The sequence below is a fragment of the Salmo salar genome, chromosome ssa29 (assembly GCF_905237065.1).
Source record: "Salmo salar chromosome ssa29, Ssal_v3.1, whole genome shotgun sequence".
NCBI classification, from domain to species: Eukaryota; Metazoa; Chordata; class Actinopteri; order Salmoniformes; family Salmonidae; genus Salmo; species Salmo salar.
The window spans coordinates 21,410,840-21,433,555 of NC_059470.1; the positions used below are offsets into that span (position 1 = coordinate 21,410,840).

General features: G+C 43.6%; 1 protein-coding gene across 6 annotated transcripts in view; it reads right to left on the reverse strand.

Annotated features, from left to right (window-relative positions):
• Positions 1-938: 938 nt before the first annotated feature.
• The window catches only part of LOC106590345 (lethal(3)malignant brain tumor-like protein 4), a 142,592-nt gene continuing 120,814 nt past the window's right edge, over positions 939-22,716 (reverse strand). For all 6 annotated transcript variants that reach the window (XM_014181266.2, XM_014181265.2, XM_045710681.1 and 3 more), the window contains 3 exons: positions 20,592-20,761; positions 4,628-4,690; positions 939-2,779 (listed from right to left, as the gene is read on the reverse strand). In XM_014181266.2, coding sequence (XP_014036741.2) covers positions 2,624-2,779; positions 4,628-4,690; positions 20,592-20,761 — 389 coding nt within the window. In that variant the 3' untranslated portion in view covers positions 939-2,623. The remainder of the gene's footprint in view (positions 2,780-4,627; positions 4,691-20,591; positions 20,762-22,716) is intronic.

Sequence of the window (22,716 nt, forward strand, 5' to 3'; positions counted from 1 at the left end):
GCCTGCTGCTTCTGTTCTACCTGATAATTCATTGCACACACCTGGTGGCCCAGGTCAAAATCAGTCCCTGATTAGAGGGCAACAATGAAAAGAAGTGCAGTGGAACTGGCTTCAAGGTCCCAAGTTGAATTTTAGGGCTACAGAGGATAAAGCCTGCATATGATGTGGGATATGCCACCATACTCTCCTGGGATCAAATGCCCTTGGGGTTACATCAAAACACTCTATACCAGCCATGTTCATGTGCTTTCTATTTTTTGCAGTCATTGTGTGTTTTCGTGTAAGCATATAAATATCCAATCTATTGTATTCAATATATTCATAATAGGTATTCATATGTCCTGGAGGCATAGTTCTGGGATACTGAATAAGCACATTGTTTTCTTAAAATGTTGTTTGAATAATGTATGAAGTATCTTGGTCTCGCATCATCAGTTCTGCTGCTTCCATGTATAGTACTGGACTGAGATGTATTTCTGTGATCCTGGTTTTGAGTAAAGTAGAGTATGCAGGGTCAATGTCGTGTTGACCTTCCGTCCCTTTCAGGTGGTCACAGAGAGAAATGGGAGTGCAAAGTGTGCTTGATTTTCACAGCAGTGTGTCCCTGAAATTGTCAGTCTGGTTTTGCAGCAGTGGATGACTGGTTTGCAGTCAGAACTGAATGTGTCACACCACAGGACTGCCAGTATCTAAATGAACCATCCGAAACACGCTGCTGTGCAAATCAAAAAGAAAGTGCTATCCGGAAGACCACTATCTGCAGTTGAATAAATCCCAGCCACAGTCCATTTATTTCAATTTTTGTACATAAAAATGTCAAGGGGGACCTTGGAAGTTGGAAATGGGCGTGCAAGCCTTCGCACTGTAGTAGTCAAATAAACAATAAATAATGCAAAATTAGCTTGAGGAGAACTAAAACGGAATGTGGAGACGGCAGGGACTTTGCACTGTTTATTTGGATTGTGAAGTCATGTGATCTGAATCCATTAAGTTGTACAAAGTGCAAATTCAGTGTAAGAAACAGGGTTTACAAATATGTACAACACATCTTTATGGTTCAATTAGTTGTCATTTTCATAGATAAGTGGTTGATATATGGAGGTAGATATCCGCCAAAATAGATTGCGAGTCTCCTAAATACGTGTAGAATATGTTAAGGGCAGATATCTAACTCCATATTGGAGGTTGTACCAAGATGTAGCAGTATTGTCCATGCACTAAACAGCAGTCTTGCGCGTTACAGCATTGAGAAAGACAAGCAGCATCAGAATAAAATATAAGTTTCCGGATGCTTGACATTTGGGATAGAGAGAAAGTCCCTATAGGAAAAAAGCAGAAAGTACAGTAAACGGTTTCTTCATATTCCTGAAGTTTCAATGGAGTTCAGTTGAAATTTAGTAGCAACATTTATATTAAGACTAGAGAACAAATGATATAGCACAGTTGTTTCAACATATAGCTTAAGTTCCAAGTTATAGCAAAATATACGATTCAATTCTTAATTGTGCAGAAGATCAAGTATGCTGTTCTTTGATAATAAGAAAACAACTTCAACCTATCAGGACTGTGAGAAAACTTACCCCAATGGTAAAAAGGAGAGCAAAAAAATGAAAATGAAGGAGAAGAAAAAATACAATATTGGTCCTTTTCAACGAGTATGGATCAAAAGGTAAATAATGAGAAACGTACATGGCTATTGTCTCGAGCTGCAGTACCACAGAGATTAAGACTATGTAAGATATCTGAACTACCTTAACATTATAATAACAGAAATTATACTTATTTAGACTAATCTTCAGCTCAAAGCTATCCCATGGTTTTACATTTCCCAAAACTTAAGTGAAGTTAATTTTTCGTTCTTCTAATGTGCAATATATTATAAAATAAAATTTAAAACAATTTGCTCATATATAATATATTAATTTCCTTCAACTATGCAAACACCAAGATATTTTTCACAATAAATATAGGTGAGTTGATATAGGTAGTCACATGACATTCATACAAAATAGAATCAAAACAAATCAGAACGGCAGAGACGTTTGGAATATGTATCCCTGTTTGAGTCGATAGACAGAGATCGTAAGCTGGTAGTACCAGAGGTCAACTCCCGTACTGTGATGTAGACTGTAATCGGAATACACATAGCACCGTGATGACCCAGAAAAAGCACAGGTTTGTCATGATGTAGTACACAGCTCTTTACTGTTGGTGGTGATTGTCACTTCTTTGATCCTGAAGGAGAAAGGTAGAGCATGGAGAAGCTACAGCGTAAAAGACATAGAAAACTGTGCTGTGTAGCTTTAAATGCGGGTTTTGTTGAGTTGACCTTCATGACACCTACATTTGAGTATTAAAGGCAGAATTAGAGGCTGTGTCCAAGGAAGAAGACACACACACGCACACACACGCACGCACACACATGCACACACACAAACCTGAAAGTCCATCGGTCTGGACAGATCATGTAGCGGCTTTAGTTGAAGTTCTAGTCCTTTAACTAAAGTGCCTGTAGGCCAAGGTGAAGGAGCAGGAGTCAGGGATCTTGGAATGAATCCATACAGTAAATCTATGTGTTCGACAGACACATAGGGTGGGCCTGGTGGGTGTGGCTTCCAATGCTTCATGTGTTGGCGTTGCCAGCGGCTGATTGGTTGTCCTCAGCGTGCTTGAACATCAGGATGGAGTTGTATATCTTGAGGGCAGGACCGAGTTTCACGCTCATGATCTTGACGATGTCACGCTGGGTCAGGAGCAAGAAGGCTTTCCCGTCAATTTGCTGTTGGACGACAACCAATCAGATTACAGCATGGGTCAACAGCTGATATGCAGTCAATTGAACCCAGTGAGACAGAGAAAAAAATCCCTCTCACTCTCTAAGGGCTATAGATCTTATCTGCCACTATACAGAGAGTATGAGCCGTTTGATCATTTATGAAACGGTAATCATGTATTTATCAGTTGGATCAGATGGTGAATGCTTGTTCAACGACTAAACGTGCAACTCACATTTTGTGTATGTAAAAAGCACAACTGTGGAGTGTTAACTGGGATTGGTGAAAAGGGGATTTCAATGACCAAGAGAGCGATGGCAAATACTGTATTCAGATTAGCTGAGGGAAAGATGGCTGTGCTCAGAATGCTAATCGCTACTGCTACTAGCATTTAATGAATTGCTTTGGATTCCAGTCATGTCTCCTTACCTTGGTATAATTATCAACTCAAACCAAACATAGTGGACCAAACATAGTGGAGATGAAGGAAGAGAATCCATTTCTCTGAGTGTTTTGTTGCAGACAGCAGCCTAACAACTATACGGGCAAAGGCTATTCCACACCTGTTTCCCCTCATTAGTTTAGCCGTATGGAGGAGGGCCAGCATTAAAACTATTTAGATTACTTTGGACGGGGGGGACTAGAGAAGGACTAGAGGGAACTAGAGGGGGACCAGAGAGATACCAGAGGGGATTAGAGGGGGGCCAGAGGGGACTAGAGGGGGGCCAGAGTGGGACTAGAGAGATACCAGAGGGGATTAGAGGGGGACCAGAGGGGACTAGAGGGGGGCCAGAGTGGGACTAGAGGGGGGCCAGAGGGGATTAGAGGGGGACCAGAGGGGACTAGAGGGGGGCCAGAGTGGGACTAGAGGGGGGGCCAGAGTGGGACTAGAGGGGGGGCCAGAGGGGGACCAGGGGGGACTAGAGGGGATTAGAGGGGGGGCCAGAGTGGGACTAGAGGGGGGGCCAGAGTGGGACTAGAGGGGGACCAGAGGGGATTAGAGGGGGACCAGAGGGGATTAGAGGGGGGGCCAGAGTGGGACTAGAGGGGGGCCAGAGGGGATTAGAGGGGGGGCCAGAGTGGGACTAGAGGGGGGGCCAGAGGGGATTAGAGGGGGACCAGGGGGGACTAGAGGGCGGCCAGAGAGGGGACCAGGGGGGACTAGAGGGGCTGCCAGTAGAGGGGGACTAGAGGGGACTAGAGGGGGGACCAGGGGGGACTAGAGGGCTGCCAGAGGGGGACCAGAGGTTACCAGAGGGGGACCAGATAGAGACCAGAGGGGACTAGAGGAGGAGGGCCATAGGGGACTAGAGGAGGAGGGCCATAGGGGACTAGAGGAGGAGGGCCAGAGGGGACTAGAGGAGGAGGGCCAGAGGGGACTAGAGGAGGAGGGCCAGAGGGGACTAGAGGAGGAGGGCCAGAGGGGACTAGAGGAGGAGGGCCAGAGGGGACTAGAGGAGGGGGGCCAGAGGGGACTAGAGGAGGGGGGCCAGAGGGGACTAGAGGAGGGGGGCCAGAGGGGACTAGAGGAGGGGGACCAGAGGGGACTAGAGGAGGGGGACCAGAGGGGATTAGAGGGGGACCAGAGGGGATTAGAGGGGGGCCAGAGGGGGACTAGAGGGAGACCAGGGGGGACTAGAGGGGTGCCAGGGGGGACTAGAGGGGGCCAGAGTGGGACCAGAGGTGGACCAGAGGTGGACCAGAAGGGGACCTGAGGGGATTAGTAGGGGACCCGAGGGGATTAGAAGGGGACTAGAGGGAGATTAGAGAGGGGCTAGAGGGGTCTGGAGGGCAACTAGAGGGGGACTAGAGGAGGTTGACCAGAGGGTGGATAGAGGGTGTGTCACTCTTACCTCCTCTTTGAACTGCTTGGCTTGTTCATCACAGCCGTGAAGAGAGTGGATGAAGTCAGCCACCTGGACAAAGACATGTAGAAGACAGACACACGGGTTAGTGTTTGGGAGACCATCTCAATGGAGAGCATCTGGTGGAGTTACCATAGTAACACTTTGCTTGAACCTTCCCAGTCATAAGGCCAACACCACAAGTCATGACTGGTTATGACATCCGTTATGTCATTGTTATGACAATGTTATGTAGGCCTTATGATGAGGGGTTGTAACTGTTAATGGAAAATCAACAGACATAAGGGGATCAGTGAGTGATGTGTGAAGCTACAGCCCATTGAGTCTAATTATTAACACTCAGAAGAACAAATCATGTTGATATTGAGAACGTGTTTGCCTGTGGGCACTGACATTTCCTGATGCTCTAGACTCAAAGTGAAGGGATCGTGTTCAATCCAAAGCCACACATATCCAGTGCCTCCTTGGGCTTCTATTGAACCATTTAAGCTACAGGAGTTGGAAAGAGTGAGCAAACTGAAACTTTCTGAAGAGGGGTTTGGAAACTTCCAATAATAGCCCAGGGTAGCTGGGGTTCTAGCGGGCCTGACTGCAGCTGTTACTGGGAAACCAGCCAAGGGAATAATGGAGGGTCAGAGAGCGTAAGAAGCTCCTGTATGATGGATATCGACTGCTTTACAACAGAAGACAATCTGCTGGAAGTCACTGACGTAAGACAATAGCCTTTAGAAATCCTGTATCCTGCCAAAACCTTGTCAAATGAGGCTTTTAAAAAATCGAATGAAAGAGATGGCGAAGCGTAAAGTGCCACAGGACTTGCTAGTGAAAATGACTTCAATTAAGTACCCCAAAAAACAACAAGGTAACTCTTCCTCCTGTGTCAGGACATACTTACCATAATGAAAACATGGAAATCAGTCATCAAGCTAAATTACCGGACACCAGCAGAACAACCAGTTTATTCAGAGTCATATTGAACCATCTCAGTACGGATGGCTGAAGCCTCGAGGTTAGAGAAACGAGGCCAGTAACCGGAGGGTTGTCGGTTCAAATCCCAGTGCTGACTGCAAATGTATCAATTCTGTGCAAATGGGTAAAAAAATATGTATTGTATTGAGCATGGCCCCAACAGCTAAAACAAAAGCCACACGTGAAGAGAACACCGACTGCATCCGTGTTACATGAGGGTGTGATAAACAGCTATTCAATATAGTACATTATGAAACAGCTGTTTGTTCCAGTCCAAGACCCTTAGGTCCTCATATCACCCAGCTAACACCTCCCAAAATCTATTACCTTACTGTGCATCACTGGCCAGTACAAAATAAACACAAATGTCCCTTTTCACCCAGTGTTACGCACAGGCCCTGTTGGAATACTCTTAAAATGGATCCTTCCGGCCTTCCTTCCTTGACGTTATCGCCGATCTGACATGACATCTCACACACATTCACACAAAACGAATCCACATTCACATACACTGCATATGCACACACAAATGCATACGGACAACACATTTACACTCATATACTGCTGCTGCTACTCTGTTATTTATTGTACTTCTCATTATTATGTAGCCTGATGCCTAGTCATTCTATCCTGCCTTCATTTACATAACTACCTCAAATACACCACATGACCAAAAGTATGTGGACACCTGCTCGTTGAAGATCTCATTCTAAAATCACAGGCATTAATATGAAGTTGTCCCCCCCTTTGCTGCTATAACAACCTCCACTGTTCTGGGAAGGCTTTCCACTAGATGTTGGAACATTGCTGTGGGGACTTGCTTCCATTCAGCCACAAGAGCATTAGTGAGGTCGGGCGATTAGGCCTGGCTCGCAGTCGGTGTTCCAATTCATCCCAAAGGTGTTCGATAGGGTTGAAGTCAGGGCTCTGTGCAGGCCAGTCAAGTTCTTCCACACCGATTTCGACAAACCATTTCTGTATGGACCTCACTTTCTGCACAGGGGCATTGTCATGCTGAAACAGGAAAGGGCCTTCCCCAAACTGTTGCCACAAAGTTTGAAGCACAGAATTGTCTAGAATGTCATTGTATGCTGTAGCATTAAAATTTCCCTTAACTCGAATTAAGGGACCTAGCCCGAACCATGAAAAACAGCCCTAGACCAGTATTCTTCCTCCACCAATACTTTACAGTTGGCACTATGCATTCAGGCAGGTACCGTTCTCCTGGCATCCGCCAAACCCAGATTTGTCCGTTGGACTGCCAGATGATGAAGCGTGATTCATCACGTCAGAGAATGCATTTCCAGTCCAATGGCAGCGAGCTTTACACCACTCCAGCCGACCCTTGGCATTGTGCATGGTGATGCGGCTGCTCGACCATGGATACCCATTCCATGAAGCTCCCAATGAACAATTATTGTGCTGACGTTGCTTCCAGAAGCAGTTTGGAACTCAGGAGTGAGTGTTGCAACCGAGGTCAGACGCGTTTTTACGCGTTACACGCTTCGGCACTCCCGTTCTGTGAGCTTGTGTGGGCTACCACTTTACGGCTGAGCCGTTGTTGCTCTTAGACGTTTCCCACTTCACAATAACAGCACTTACAGTTGACTGGGGCAGCTCTAGCAGGGCAGAAGTTTGACAAACTGACTTGTTGGAAAGATGGCATCCTATGACACTACCACGTTGAATGTCACTGAGCTCTTTAGTAAGGCCATTCTACTGCAAATGTTTGTCTATGGAGATTGCATGGCTGTTTGCTCAATTTTATACACCTGTCAGCAACGCGTGTGGCTTAAATTGCCGAATCCACTAATTTGAAGGGGTGGCCACATACTTTTGTATATATAGAGCACCTCGTACACCTGCACATTGATCTGGTACTGGTACTCCCCGTATACACTGAGTGTACAAAACATTAGGAACAGCTGCTCTTTCCATGACATAGACTGACCAAGTGAATCCAGGTAAACGCTATGATCCCTTATTGATGTCACTTGTTAAATCCACTTCAAATAAGTAGATGAAGGGGAGGAGACAGGTTAAAGAAGGATTTTTAAGCCTTGAGACATTTGAGACATGGATTGTGTATGTGTGCCATTCAGAGGGTGAATGGGCAAGAGAAAAGATTTAAGTGCCTTTTGAACGGGGCATGGCAGTAGGTGCCAGGAACACCGGTTTGAATGTGTCAAGAACTGTAACGTTGCTGGGTTTTTCACGCTTAACAGTTTCCCCTGAGTATCAAGAATGGTCCACCACCCAAAGGACATCCAGCCAACTTGACACAACTGTGGGGTGCATTAATCAACAAGAGCCAACATCCCTGTAGAGTCCATCCCCAATAATATTAGGAAGGTGTTCCTAATGTTTAGTACACTCAGTGTATAGCTCCACTCGTGTATTTTATTCCTGTTGTGTTACTATTTTTCTTTTAAAGTCTACACCTGTTGTATTCGGCGCATGTGACAATAAACATTTGATTGATTGGAAGGAAAAAGGCATTTTAAGAGTATTTCAACAGGGCCACAGTGGTTAGAGGGCACTGCACATTAAAGTCAGTGATAGATGTTAATGGAGCTAGAGGATGCTGTCTCTACTGGTTATGTGTCTGTAGAGAACAATAAGGTGTTTCCAAGAGCTGGTACAATGACCTCATAAAGTATTCATACCCCTTGACTTGTTCCACATTTTGTGGTGTTAGTCTGAATTCAAAATTGATTAAATGTATACCCCATAACGACTAAGTGAAAAGTGATCATTGCTAGACAACCATTTTCAGGACTTTATGTCAAAACTGTAACTCGGCCAATTGGAACATTCACTGTCTTATTGGTAAGCAACTCCGGTGAAGATTTGGGCTTGTGTTATTGTCTGACTGAAAGGTGAGTTAATCTTCCAGTCAGGTGGAAAGCAGTCTGAAGTAGTATTACTTTAGTGCCTTGTTGCAAACAGGATGCATGTTTTGGAATACTATTTTTCTGTACAGGCATCCTTCTTTTCACTCTGTCAATTAGGTTAGCAATGTGGAGTAACTACAATGTTGATACATCCTCAGTTTCCTATCATGGCCATTAAACTCTAACTGTTTTAAAGTCACAATTGGCCTCAAGGTGAAATACCCAAACGATTTCCTTCCTCTTCGGCAACTGAGTTAGGACGGACGCCTGTATCTTTGTAGTGACTGGGTGTATTGATACACCATCCAAAGTGTAATTAATAACTTCACTATGCTTAAAGGGATATTCAATGTCTGCTTCTTTTTATTTTTTTACCCATCTACCAATAGATGCCCTTCTATGTGAAGCATTGGAAAACCTCCCTGGTCTTTGTGGTTGCATTTATGTTTCAAATGTACAACTCAACTGAGGGACCTTACAGATAAATTGTATGTGTGGGGTACAGAGATGAGGTAGTAATTAAAGAATTATGTTAAACACTATTATTGCACAGAGTGAGTCCATTAAACTTATGTGACTTGTTAAGCATATTTTTACTCCTGAACTTATTTAGGCTTGGCATAACAAAGGGGTTGAATACTTATTGACTCAAGACATTTCAGTTTTTAATTAATTTGTAAGAATGTAGAAAAACAATTCTACTTTGACATTATGGGGTATAGTCTGTAGGCCTGTTTAATTTTAAATTCAGGCTGTAACACAAGAAAATGTAGAAAAAGTCAAGGGGTGTGAATACTTTCTGAAAGCACTGTGTATCTGCAATGCAGAATCATGATAATGCAGCGCCCAAAGCTGCCGCCTTGAAGCAAATGGCCAGTAGCCTGTACTGAGGCAGACCTGGGCTCAAGTAATATACTGCTCAAAAAAATAAAGGGAACACTTAAACAACACATCCTAGATCTGAATGAAAGAAATAATCTTATTAAATACGTTTTTCTTTACATAGTTGAATGTGCTGACAACAAAATCACACAAAAATAATCAATGGAAATCCAATTTATCAACCCATGGAGGTCTGGATTTGGAGTCACACTCAAAATTAAAGTGGAAAACCACACTACAGGCTGATCCAACTTTGATGTAACGTCCTTAAAACAAGTCAAAATGAGGCTCAGTAGTGTGTGTGGCCTCCACGTGCCTGTATGACCTCCCTACAACGCCTGGGCATGCTCCTGATGAGGTGGCGGATGGTCTCCTGAGGGATCTCCTCCCAGACCTGGACTAAAGCATCCGCCAACTTCTGGACAGTCTGTGGTGCAACGTGGCGTTGGTGGATGGAGCGAGACATGATGTCCCAGATGTGCTCAATTGGATTCAGGTCTGGGGAACGGGCGGGCCAGTCCATAGCATCAATGCCTTCCTCTTGCAGGAACTGCTGACACACTCCAGCCACATGAGGTCTAGCATTGTCTTGCATTAGGAGGAAACCAGGGACAACCGCACCAGCATATGGTCTCACAAGGGGTCTGAGGATCTCATCTCGGTACCTAATGGCAGTCAGGCTACCTCTGGAGAGCACATGGAGGGCTGTGCGGCCCCCCAAAGAAATGCCACCCCACACCATGACTGACCCACTACCAAACCGGTCATGCTGGAGGATGTTGCAGGCAGCAGAACGTTCTCCACGGCATCTCCAGACTCTGTCACGTGCTCAGTGTGAACCTGCTTTCATCTGTGAAGAGCACAGGGTGCTAGGGGCGAATTTGCCAATCTTGGTGTTCTCTGGAAAATGCCAAACGTCCTGCACGGTGTTGGGCTGTAAGCACAACCCCCACCTGTGGACGTCGGGCCCTCATACCACCCTCATGGAGTCTGTTTCTGACCGTTTGAGCAGACACATGCACATTTGTGGCCTGCTGGGGGTCATTTTGCAGGGCTCTGGCAGTGCTCCTCCTGCTCCTCCTTGCACAAAGGTGGAGGTAGCGGTCCTGCTGCTGGGTTCTTGCCCTCCTACGACCTCCTCCACGTCTCCTGATGTACTGGCCTGTCTCCTGGTAGCGCCTCCATGCTCTGGACACTACGCTGACAGACACAGCAAACCTTCTTGCCACAGCTCGCATTGATGTGCCATCCTGGATGAGCTGCACTACCTGAGCCACTTGTGTGAGTTGTAGACTCCGTCTCATGCTACCACTAGAGTGAAAGCACCGCCAGCATTCAAAAGTGACCAAAACATCAGCCAGGAAGCATAGGAACTGAGAAGAGGTCTGTGGTCCCCACCTGCAGAACCACTCCTTTATTGGGGGTGTCTTGCTAATTGCCTATAATTTCCACCTGTTGTCTATTCCATTTGCACAACAGCATGTGACATTTTTTGTCAATCTGTGTTGCTTCCTAAGTGGACAGTTTGATTTCACAGAAGTGTGATTGACTGGGAGTTACATTGTGTTGTTTAAGTGTTCCCTTTATTTTTTTGAGCAGTGTATTTGGCTTCCTTTAAATATTTTGAGTGTTTGATTGAGCCTGCCTAGAGTGCCAGATGGGTGGTGTTTGCACCTTTGATTCTATTGCTTTCAGAATCCAAATTACTATTTGAACCCAGGTCTGCAATGGTAGGTCTATTCAGGCTGAATTATTCTGCTAGCCTGCTACCTGAGTGTCATGTCAAATACCTGTCCTCAACAATAGAGAGCATAAATGTCAGTTTGTATACAGTACATTATAGTGAGGAGAGGCATCTGAACTGCGACACACTTAGTCTCCAGGACAGGATTAGTAAAATTCTCTATTAGCTAAGTGTCATTTATGGAAGTTCAAAACATTCCATTACATATTTCTAGAGTGGGTTGGAATTCAATCAGAAATCTTAATTTGTGTCGGAATTATTCATGAACGGAAACAGTTCTCCAGTTCCTATGAGGATGTTATTAACAATGAGAATACTTTGCATACACAAATCACCCACTTACAACAACATCAATTTGTAGCTTTTGAAAAAAAATCAAAAACAATCACATACAGTGCATTCGGAAAGTATTTAGACCGCTTGACTTTTTCCACATTTTGTTACGTTACAGCCGTACTGTAAAATGGATTAAGTTGTTTTTTCCCCCCTCATAAATGTACACACAATACCCCATAATGACAAAGCAAAACCTTTTTTTTTTTTAAATGTTTGCAAAAAAGCCTAAGTATTCAGACCCTTTACTCAGTACTTTGTTGAAGCACCTTTGGCAGCGATTACAGCCTTGAGTCTTCTTGGGTATGACGCTACAAACTTGGCACACCTGTATTTGGTGAGTTTCTCCCATTCCTCTATGCAGATCCTCTCAAGCTCTGTCAGGTTGGATGGGGAGCATTGCTGCACAGCAATTTTCAGGTTTCTTCAAAGATGTTTGATTGAGTCCAAGTCCTGGCTCTGGCTGGGCCATACAAGGACATTCAGAGATTTGTCCCAAAGCCACTCCTGCGTTGTCTTGGCTGTGTGCTTAGGCTCGTTGTCCTGTTGGAAGGTGAAACTGAACCACAGTCTGAGGTCCTGAGCGCTCTGGAGCAGGTTTTCATAAAGGATCTTTCTGTACTTTGCTCCATTCATCTTTGCCTTGATCCGGACTAGTCTCCCAGTCCCTACTGCTGAAAAACATCCCCACAGCATGATGCTACCACCACCACACTTCACCTTAGGGATGGTGCCAGGTTTCCTACAGACGTGATGCTTGGCATTCTGGCCAAAGACTTCAATCTTGGTTTCATCAGACCAGAGAATCTTGTTTCTCATGGTCTGAGAGTCTTTAGGTGCCTTTTGGCAAACTCCAAGCGGGCTGTCATGTGCCTTTTACTGAGGAGTGGCTTCCGTCTGGCCACTCTAACATATAGGCCTGATTGGTGGAGTGCTGCAGAGATGGTTGTCCTTCTGGAAGGTTCTACCATCTACACAGAGAAACTCTGGAGCTCTGTCAGAGTGACCACTGGTCACCTGCCTGACCAAGGCCCTTCTCCCCCGATTGCTCCGTTTGGCAAGGCGGCCAGCTCTAGGAAGAGTCTTGGTGGTTCCCAACTTCTTCCATTTAAGAATGATGGAGGCCACTGTGTTCTTGGGGACCTTCAAAACCGCAGACATTTTTTGGTACCCTTACCCAGATCTGTGCCTCGACACAATCCTGTTTATGAGCTCTATGGACAATTCCTTCGACCTCATGGCTTGGTTTTTCCTCTGACATGCACTATCAACTGTGGAAGTTTATATAGACAGGTGTGTGCCTTTCCAAATCATGTCCAATGAATTGAATTTACCACAGGTGGACTTCAATCAAGTTGTAGAAACATCTCAATGGAAACAGGATGCACCAGAGCTCAATTTCGAGTCTCATAGCAAAGGGTCTGAATACTTATGTAAGGTATTTCTGTTTTAAAACAATTATAAATGAGCATAAAAAAAAAAAAAAAAAAAGTTTTTGCTTTGTCATTATAAGGGTATTGTGTGTAGATTGCTGTGGGAAAATGTTTTATTTAATCAATTTTAGAATAAGGCTGTAATGTAACAAAATGTGGAAAAAGTCAAGGGGTCTGAATACTTTCTGAAGGCACTGTAAATCCTAGTCAACACACAACTTGTTCCAAGTTTCACCCTAACATACTGTACAATTCCTAGTGTGTGCTCCAGCGCTACAAATCGGGGAGCCAGCTAAGTGTTTCATCTGCCATCTTTGGGTGGTAAACTTCTCCAGCCAGTGTGTGTTAAAGTGTGACAGGAGTGGGTAGTGGACCAGGAAAAAGCCTGTTACAGAGTCCCGGGTGAGGCTGGGTGATAGAGCAGTGGTCATGGAGCAGCGTTTTTGCGAGGCTGTTCCCATGGCTGTTTTGTGACTACCAATACTCGCATGGAGGGTGGCACAAGACATTCTTCTCCCCTGCCTTGGCTGCAGACACCCTCTCTTTTCTGCTCTTAGGAAAATATGATGGGCTAGGAATCCAGGCAAAGGGGCAGAAACATTGACTTTTCCATTTGAAAGCACCACTTTTAAAAGAACTTTGACTCTTGCTTTGAGAGTCAGAGAGAGAGAGAGAGAGAGAGAGAGAGAGAGCGAGGGGGGGTAGGAGTAGAAGAACAGGTGTAACTGTAGTGGAATGAGTGCAATGATCCATATGTAGGATCTTAATTGGGATGGCAGGTAGCCTAGTGGTTAGAGCATTGGGCCAGTAAGGTTGCAAGATCGAATCCCCGAACTGACAAGGTAAAAATCTGTTGTTCTGCCCCTGAAAAAGGCAGTAAACCCACTGTTCCTAGGCCGTCATTGTAAATAAGAATGTGTTCTTAACTGACTTGCCTAGTTAAATAAAGGTTAAATAAAATAAAAATAATTTGATCACTATTTTATTGCTGAGAATTTTCCTGTGCGGCAGGGAAAGAAAACTTTGTGTATTTGAGGTTTAAAAAGGCTTCTAAAGTTTGTAATTCCCACTTTGACATTTCAGTTTTGATTGGCCCTAACGAAACATTCATCAAACCCTACAAAAATGTCCATTAATTATAGTCCACATAATACATGTACATTTCCTGTTGCTGTAAGATTTTATATCTGTATGATGGGGATCAAGGGCTGGCAGGATTATGAACCCAATGAATTAAAGACTAAGCCTTGCAGATAAACTAACTCCCAAGGAGATAGCTCCTGGGGTTCTTGTATCTTAATTAGAGTACGTCAAGCTTAACGTTGAAAGGAAATGGCATTGCTAGCAAACCAGTGAGATGTTAGCAACGCCAAGGCCGTGAGTTAAATTCCCACAGGGATCACATACACAAACTAAAAATGTATGCTCATGCTTTGGATGATAGTGCAATGCTAACCCCACCCAATTAGCTAGTGGTTAGGTTGGAGAAGTGATGGCTGATGTGTGATAGTGAAATGTTCCCATTCAGCACTGCTCAAGGCTATCAAGCTATAGGCTCACTTTATAGAACCTCGGCTAAGGACTTACTGAACTCCCTGGACTTAAGGGACGTGGGTGGTGAAGTATGGATACATCTGTAGTCTTAGGGGGGGTTAGTGGGTGTTATAAAAGCATATATAAGCACTGCTCCTCTCCCTCTAGTCGATCCCTTTACAGTTCTGCTCTCACCCTCCCTCTTTTTCTCTCTACTGCAATCCCGCTCCTTCCACTGTGCCAAATCCCCACAACCGCCAAAATAAAACATCTTCTGGTACAACTCAATGACATTCTGTGCTGCCCCCTCTCTGCAGGTTGTAGTCACAAGACAAGCCTGGGCCACATTCGGTAGGCACAACACTGTTTCAGATAGAACTGACAAGATGCCCTTTTCTACATGTCAGAGGGGTTTGTTCTACAGTACATCATATAGTTCTATCTGAACGTGCCACAACACTGTGCATTGCTGTTGTGAGTCTTGGTTACCTCTACTGGACCATCTCTCATCAGTCTGTGCTCTGAGGGGGCCAGATCCTTCAATCTTCCTCTCTCTCCTATCGCTCTCCTAACAATCTCCCCTGTAATGGTGCACATTGATACAAGTGTACTACGGTGCTTGGTTACTGTAATAATGCACGGTTAACCCGTTTCTTAACATGGTGAACGAACGGCCTAACTAAAGCCACAGTTGCCTGTGTCTCTGTTCAGTGTGCCTGAGTGATTAACTGATATGACGGTTACTGAAATTTTGCCGGTGGTTCCATTATTTGAATTCCATTATTTTTTTCTTCTGTGAGCTCGATGCAGTTTCTCTAGAGATAAATCGGATCAAGCCCGAACTGTGCGATGTAGTAGGGAGCTGTAGTTCCAACAGGCCAATACTCTACATAATTGCAACGTTTTCTGCGCTAAACTAACTACAATGACCATAATCCATTGAGCGCCAGCCATTGAGAGACGGAGAGAAAAGCGAGCGATCAAGAAAGGATAGACAGCACATGCTAAGCAGTTTCTTTGAGAGGTATCTCTACCTGAAAATACATGATCTAAGTGATTGATAGTTATTATTCAGCAGTCATAAAAGTATGCCTTATTTACTTTGAAGAACTTCTAAAATAGTGAATTTGTCAGACAACAGAGATGATGACTTGGAATGAAATAATAACGTAATCAAATAAAACAAATGTTATATACACACCAAATGCATAGTGCATTTAATGTCTAGAAACATAATCGAAACCGTAATTGAAAACTGTGATACATTTTGTTTAATGATCGAACGGACCTCAAAAAGCACTAATCGCTCAGCACTACTATTCAGTCTTAACTCATAACATCTTAACATTCCCCATCCCTTCTCTTGCTCTCTTTCTTTCCCTAGGGGTACCTTGGTACCCCCTCCCTTTCCTCAACACTGCTGTGGTGTTTGGAAATAACTCCAACCCGTTACAAATGGTGGGTGACCTATTTGTCGTTACCATTGGAGATTAGGATTGGGCGGTATCCAGACTTTCATATCATCATACCATCCTTCTCTCACCCTGGGATTTACGGTATTACCGGCTTAGTACACAAGGGAACCCCAAAAACGCAAAAAAGTCCTTTGAACGTCTATTACTAGAATGCTAATAAAATTTGCACAAGTAATAGCGAATTTCCATGGAGGCTGCTAGCTAAATATGCTAACAATTGCCAAGTCAGGGAATCCAGCTCCTAAAGTTATACATGTATAGGTAGGAGCTACCGAATGTCATTTCTGGTGAGTTTAGACATTTCCAAGCGAATGTGAACGAGAGACATTGTACAAATGAACAAAGTTGACGCATGCTTGTCTGAAGGAAGAGCAGTACTGGATCTCTAACAGCATGTCTACACGCCGTCTCTGTGTGGAGTCTGGAGTCGCTAGGGCAACGGGCCTGCCTGCTCTGCTCAGAGAAGATAAGGGAGGAGCAGATCAGCCGAGTACAAAGAGGAGAAAAAACGCAGGAAATCAAGATATCAGTGGCAGCTGTACAAATAACTCATCCAAAAGGGCTTTGACTTCTCAAACACGGCAGAAAGCTAACACAATATGATGCTCTGTCACCTTATTAATTCAGCCACTTACTTAGATAGCAAGTTAAACTTAGGGGTTTGTGTTAATGCAGAATTCTGCGTTTCACGCAGGAAAAAATATAAAAACGCATTAGAAATATCTTGCTGCGTTTCGTAAACGCAGATCTAAAATGCTTCTTATTGTAATTGTTGCTCTGCATCAGACACATTTTGTGTTTCAGTTGTACTTCTAAACTCGGATAAGAATTCACAAAAGGGCATTCTATCAGCAGACAGTGCTCTGACTGATGTGTAGCTACTTTTCTCTGTACTTTTCTCCTGTAGCCAGGCTATTTTCTCCAGTCAAAGATAAACTTTAATATTTATATTTTACCCCCTTTTTCTGCCCAATTCATGATATCCAATTGCAATTTTGTCTCATTGCTGCAACTCCCCAAAGGGCTGGGGAGATGCGAAGGTCGAGTCATGAGTCCTCTGAAACATGACCCACCAAACTGCGCTTCTTAACACCCGTCCGCTTAACCCGGAAACCAGTTGCACCAATGTGTCGGAGGAAACACCGTTCAACTGATGACCGGGAGTCAGCCTGCAGTCGCCCGGCCCACCACAAGGAGTCGCTAGAACGCGATGAGCCAAGTAAAGCCCCCCCCCGGCCAAACCCTCCCCTAACCCCGACGATGCTGGGCCAATTGGGATCGAACCCGGGTCTGTAGTGACGCCTCAAGCACTGCGATGCAGTGCCTTAGACCGCTCAGGAGGCCCCAAGATTAACTTTAAACAAACATTAGGATAGGACTAAACATTAGAAATATGATGGCCATGCATGGTTTTTGCAAAAAATACCTTGATTTTCCCATTGTAAACGAATTTACTTGTTGAGCTGCCAGCCAAATAGAGTTGAATTCTGTTGTCATCTGATGAAAATTAAGCTATTTTCTGCCGAATGTGTTGCACAAATGTATTTTCTGTGAAGGACAACTATAGTCGCATGTCCCTGATCACTCTATTGAAGCTAAAAAACACAACTTTCATTATAAAACAAGACCCCTGTCAATACACAGCTGGACTCACCTGCTTCAGCTTTCTCCGGTTGTGTTATTTACAAACAAACACGTGACTGGCTGAACAGTTCTGGGGAACTAAGTTTCATAATGTAAAATAATGTGACAGGTGAAATGAAGAACACAATCTGCTTTATCTTGTAATGCATTGCACAAGTTGACTGCAAGTATTTACTTAAAAAATTGCTACAAATATTAAAATGTATTGAAAAACTTTAAATAAAGATGCTGAACAAAGATAAACACAACATGCAACAATTTCAAAGATTTTACTGAGTTACAGTTCATATAAGGAAATCAGTCAATTTAAATAAATTAATTAGGCCCTAATCTACAGAATTCAGATGACTAGGAACAAAAACTTTGCCTCACAATGGGCCTCAGGATCTCATCACAGTATTTCTGTGCATTCAAATTGGCATCGATAAAATGCAATTGTATTCGTTGTAGCTTATGCCTGCCCAGCTTCTTGATATACCACACCTGTCAGGTGGATGGATTATCTTGGCAAAGGAGAAATGCTCACTAACAGCGATGTAAACACATTTTTTAGAAATACAATTTTATGCATAGTGAACATTTCTGTCAGCTTTTATTTCAGCTCATGAAACATGGGACCAACACTTTACATGTTGCGTTTATATTTTTCTTCAGTGTAGTTTCAACGGTATTGACGGTATTGAAAAACCATCCTATGGCTATTTTAAAAAATACCCCAGTATACGGTATATACTTTATGCTGTCCAAGCCTATTGGAGATGCTCAATAGCGGCGAGGAATGGAGAAGGTGTGGTGTGTATGTAGCGAAAGCTGAAAAATCACTTTGGGTCCGGTATCCGTCCTCGTCTCATCAATCAACGTCACCCGTAGATGGAGAGTGCTTAGCAACCGCGGGAGGATCATGGCATGGGGCACGGCAGACCTTGGCATTGGCCACATCGCACATGCCATTTAGACCGGGACGTCGTGCATGTAAATTAATTCTTAGAGCGGAGCGGTGCCCGCTGAGGGATCCTGACATTTAATTTGTGTCTCGTATTCTAACCAGAGAGGGAAACATCCAAGGGTTGGTTTTTTTCTCGAGTGACAGCTGACATTTCAATCGATTTGAACTGATATCAATTTGGCTTGACAGAGGAGGTTTGAAACAATACGAGAGGACTGACAGACTATCAATGGAGTAGACATACGATAAATTATGAAGCACAATGCATTGAACCACATAAATAAAACTGTTAAAAACATTATGATTCATAGACCTACACATTAGCGTCATTGCATTTCTCCTTATGTTCATAATGCATCAACTGTAAATAAACAGTCGATCATATCTGGTATGATTAGACACAGCGACCCCTAGATTGCTTATTTATTCTGTCCACACACACACACGCGCGCACACGCACAGAGTCTATTTACAACTAGGCTCTCTGGCTGCAAGGGTCAAAGTTTATGGTCACACCTGGTTGCTATGGTGTCAAGCTCTCTCTGGAGTGTGAAGACTGACATCAGCAGAAGAAGAGAAATGACAAAGTGGAAACAGACAGGACAGTACTGTACGTGAGGAGACTCTGGTTCACTATAAACCCAACTGACAGACAACTGGGTTAAGGTTTTCTATAAGTGAAGTCACAGCCAATATAATCCCAGCACATTGCAAAGCCACATGTAGAGCAATCTCAACAAAACAAGGATCTATACCAGATGATGAAACAAACTAAGGTGAAACAAACAAAGTTGATACATCCTCAAGTATATGTCAACGCGTGTGTGTGTGTGTGTGTGTGTGTGTGTGTGTGTGTGTGTGTGTGTGTGTGTGTATGAGTTTATACAACGGGTGGGTCTAATCCTGAATGCTGATTGGTTAAAACCGCATTCCAGCTGGTGTTAATTCCACAAGTTACCACCGGCTAAATCTATGACGTTAAAATGCCTATTTACTCTGTTCCATCTGACTGCACAATCCACTGTCTCAGCCCAGCCAGCCCAAACTTGATCTCCACTATAAAAAGCATCTAGACATTATCTCACGTTTCTTTTAGACTAACATTTAGTTTTCAACAGCAGAGATTTGTATAAACCTTGCCGTCTGTCTCTCCGACATTTTCAAAATTGTTTCAATATTCAAATTTGATCTCCAGCTGTCCCATAGTAATGAACGTGTCGGGAGTCGGGACGAGACAAACAGGCAGGCAGCGTTTCTCAGCCAGTCGAAATCATGAATCAGATGGCATCATTTTATGGATATATACAAAGAAATGTCAATTGAAAAAAGGTCAAACGAAACGAAGTGCAGTTAGTTTGCAGTCTTTCCAGCTTCAGTTTGAAGTGAATGTGTTAGCTGTGTTGTTGTCTAGCTCCTTTGAACAACAGTGTCCTGACAAGAGAGCACATTTTCTATGCCAGCCAAAATTGCGCCTCATTAGCTCAAAGTTATGGATGTACCCAAATAAATGTCACTAGAAAACAGCTTCAACAAATGCAAATGCAGATACTTTGCTGTTATTCTGGCTGCACTTTTTGAAGTGACTGTAAGTTAGCCGTAGTTGGCTAGCTAGCAAGGAAGGGATAAGAACGTTGCCAGCCAGTATGGCAATGGAACATTTGGAACGGATGACTGGGTCACGTCCATAGATACAGAACAAAAAGACTGAACGACTTGGTCGCGTCTCTGGCAACCGAATCGATAGAACGACAGCCAGTTTGTGTAGCAACCCTAGATTTGTGTCTCGACTATATCTTGTGGAAGGATGAAATAGTATGAATAAATTAATCTAAATAAAGTTTTATTTATGAAAATATGTCAATAATATAATAATAATGCCCTCGAAGCTGGTGTTTGGAGGATATATTGGCACGTCTCAGGACTAACAACACCCGTGCCAATACCTAACAACACCCGTGCCAATATATCCTCCAAACACCAGCTTCGAGGGCATTATCACTTAAATGTGCCACTGCTTGTCTCTACATAATTTGAACCATCAATTCACAGATCCATGTGTGTATGTATGCAAGTACACGTGGATTTGTGTGTGCTCTCACCTCGTCCGCGGTCCAGTGGGCCACACGGCTGGCTTGTACTCCGGCCACTCCAGGCAGCAGCTTGCAGTGCTGCTCCCAGCATAGGGGCAGGTCCCGGCCAGGGTGGGCCGACATTGCCGACAGGAACACCGACTGGTGGAGGGCCTGCTGCAGGCTGTCCACGCTGTGCTCTGGAGGGGGAAGGGTGTACATGTCATTAGTGGGTTGCCAATGTGAATTTGTTAATGAGTGAGAAAGTGAGAGAGAAAAGGAAAAAGAGGGTGGGGAAAGAAAGAGAAAGTGAGCTAGTGAGAGAGTGCCTTCAGAAAGTATTCACACCCCTTGACTTTTCCCACATTTTGTTGTGTTACAGCCTGAAATTAAATTGATTAAATTGAGATTTTGTGTCACTGGCCGACACACAACACCCCATAATGCCAGTGAAATTATATTTTTAGAAATGTTTACAAATGAATCATGTAAATCTGAAATGTCTTGAGAAAATAAGTATTCAACCCCTTTGTTATTGTCAGCCTAAATAACTTCAGGAGTAAAGATTTGCTTAACAAGTCACATAACTTGCATGGGCTCACTCTGTGTGCAATAATAGTGTTGAACATGATTTTTGAATGACTACCTCCTCTCTGTATCCCATACATACACTTATCTGTAAGGTCCCTCGTTTGAGCAGTGAATTTCAAACACAGATTCAACCACAAAGACCAGCAAACTTTTCCAATGCCTCGCAATGATGGTCGATGGGTAAAAACATTGAATATCCCTTTGAGCATGGTGAAGTTATTAATTACACTTTGGATGGTGTATCAATAAACCCAGTCACTATAAAGATACAGGCGTCCTTACTAACTCAGTTACCAGAGAGGAAGGACACCACTCAGGGATTTCACTTTGAGGCCAATGGTGACTTTAAAACAGTTAAAGAGTTTAATGGCTGTGAAAGGAGAAAACTGAGAAAACTGTAGTTACTCCACAATACTAACCTAAATGACAGAGTGAAAAGAAGGAAGCCTGTACAGAATACAAATATTCCAAAAACATTCATCCTGTTTGCCACAAGGCACTAAAGTAATACTGCAAAAATGTAGCAAAGAAATAAATGTTATGTCCTGAATACAAAGCGTTATGTTTGGGGCAAATCCAACAACACTTCACTGAGTACCACTCCTCATATTTTCAAGCATGGTGGTGGCTGCACCCTGTTATGGGTATGCTTGCCATCAGCAAGTACAAGGGAGTTTTTAGAAGAAAAAAAAACAGAATAGAGCTAAGCACAGGCAAAATCCTAGAGAAAAACCTGCTTCAGTGTACTTTCCAACAGACACTGGGAGACAAATTCACCTTTCAGCAGGAAAATAACCTAAAACACAATGCCAAATATATACTGGAGTTGCTTACCAAGACAATATTGAATGTTCCTGAGTGGCCTAGTTACGGTTTTGACTTAAATCAGCGTTAAAATCTTTGGCAAAACTTGAAAATGACTGTCTAGCAATGACCAACTTGGCAGAGCTTGAAGAATAATAAAAAAAGGTGCAAATATTGTACAATCCAGGTATGCAAAGCTCTTAGAGACTTACCCAGAAATAAACTGTAATCACTGCTAAAGGTGATTATAACATGTATTGACTAAGGGGTGGCAATACTTATGTAAATAAGATATTTCTACATTTCATTTTAAATTAGCAAAAATTTTCAAAAAAACATGTTTTTACATTATCATTATGGTGTGTGTAGATGGGTGAGAAAAAGGCTGTAAGAACAAAATGTAGAATAAGTCAAGGGGTATGTCACGACAGTGACGGATGGTGGCGCCCCTCCTCGGCCGGGCGGAGCTCGGCGGTCGTCGTCGCCGGCCTACTAGCTGCCATCAATCCCTTTTTGTTTCACTTTCGTTTGGTTAGGTCTAGGTAGGCACACACCTGTTTTGGGTTAGTAATTAGTAAGGGGGGGTTATTTAGGTTAGCGTAGGATGTATGTGGTTGTACGTGATTGTGTTGCTTGTCCGGGTTTTGTGTGTTCGTCAGAACGTGTATTGAGTTTTCCCTTCTGCCAGTGGTTTCTTTATTTTGTGTACACCACCGCAGAATCTTTCAGGGCTGCGCCCCTATACCGTATCGACCGCGTA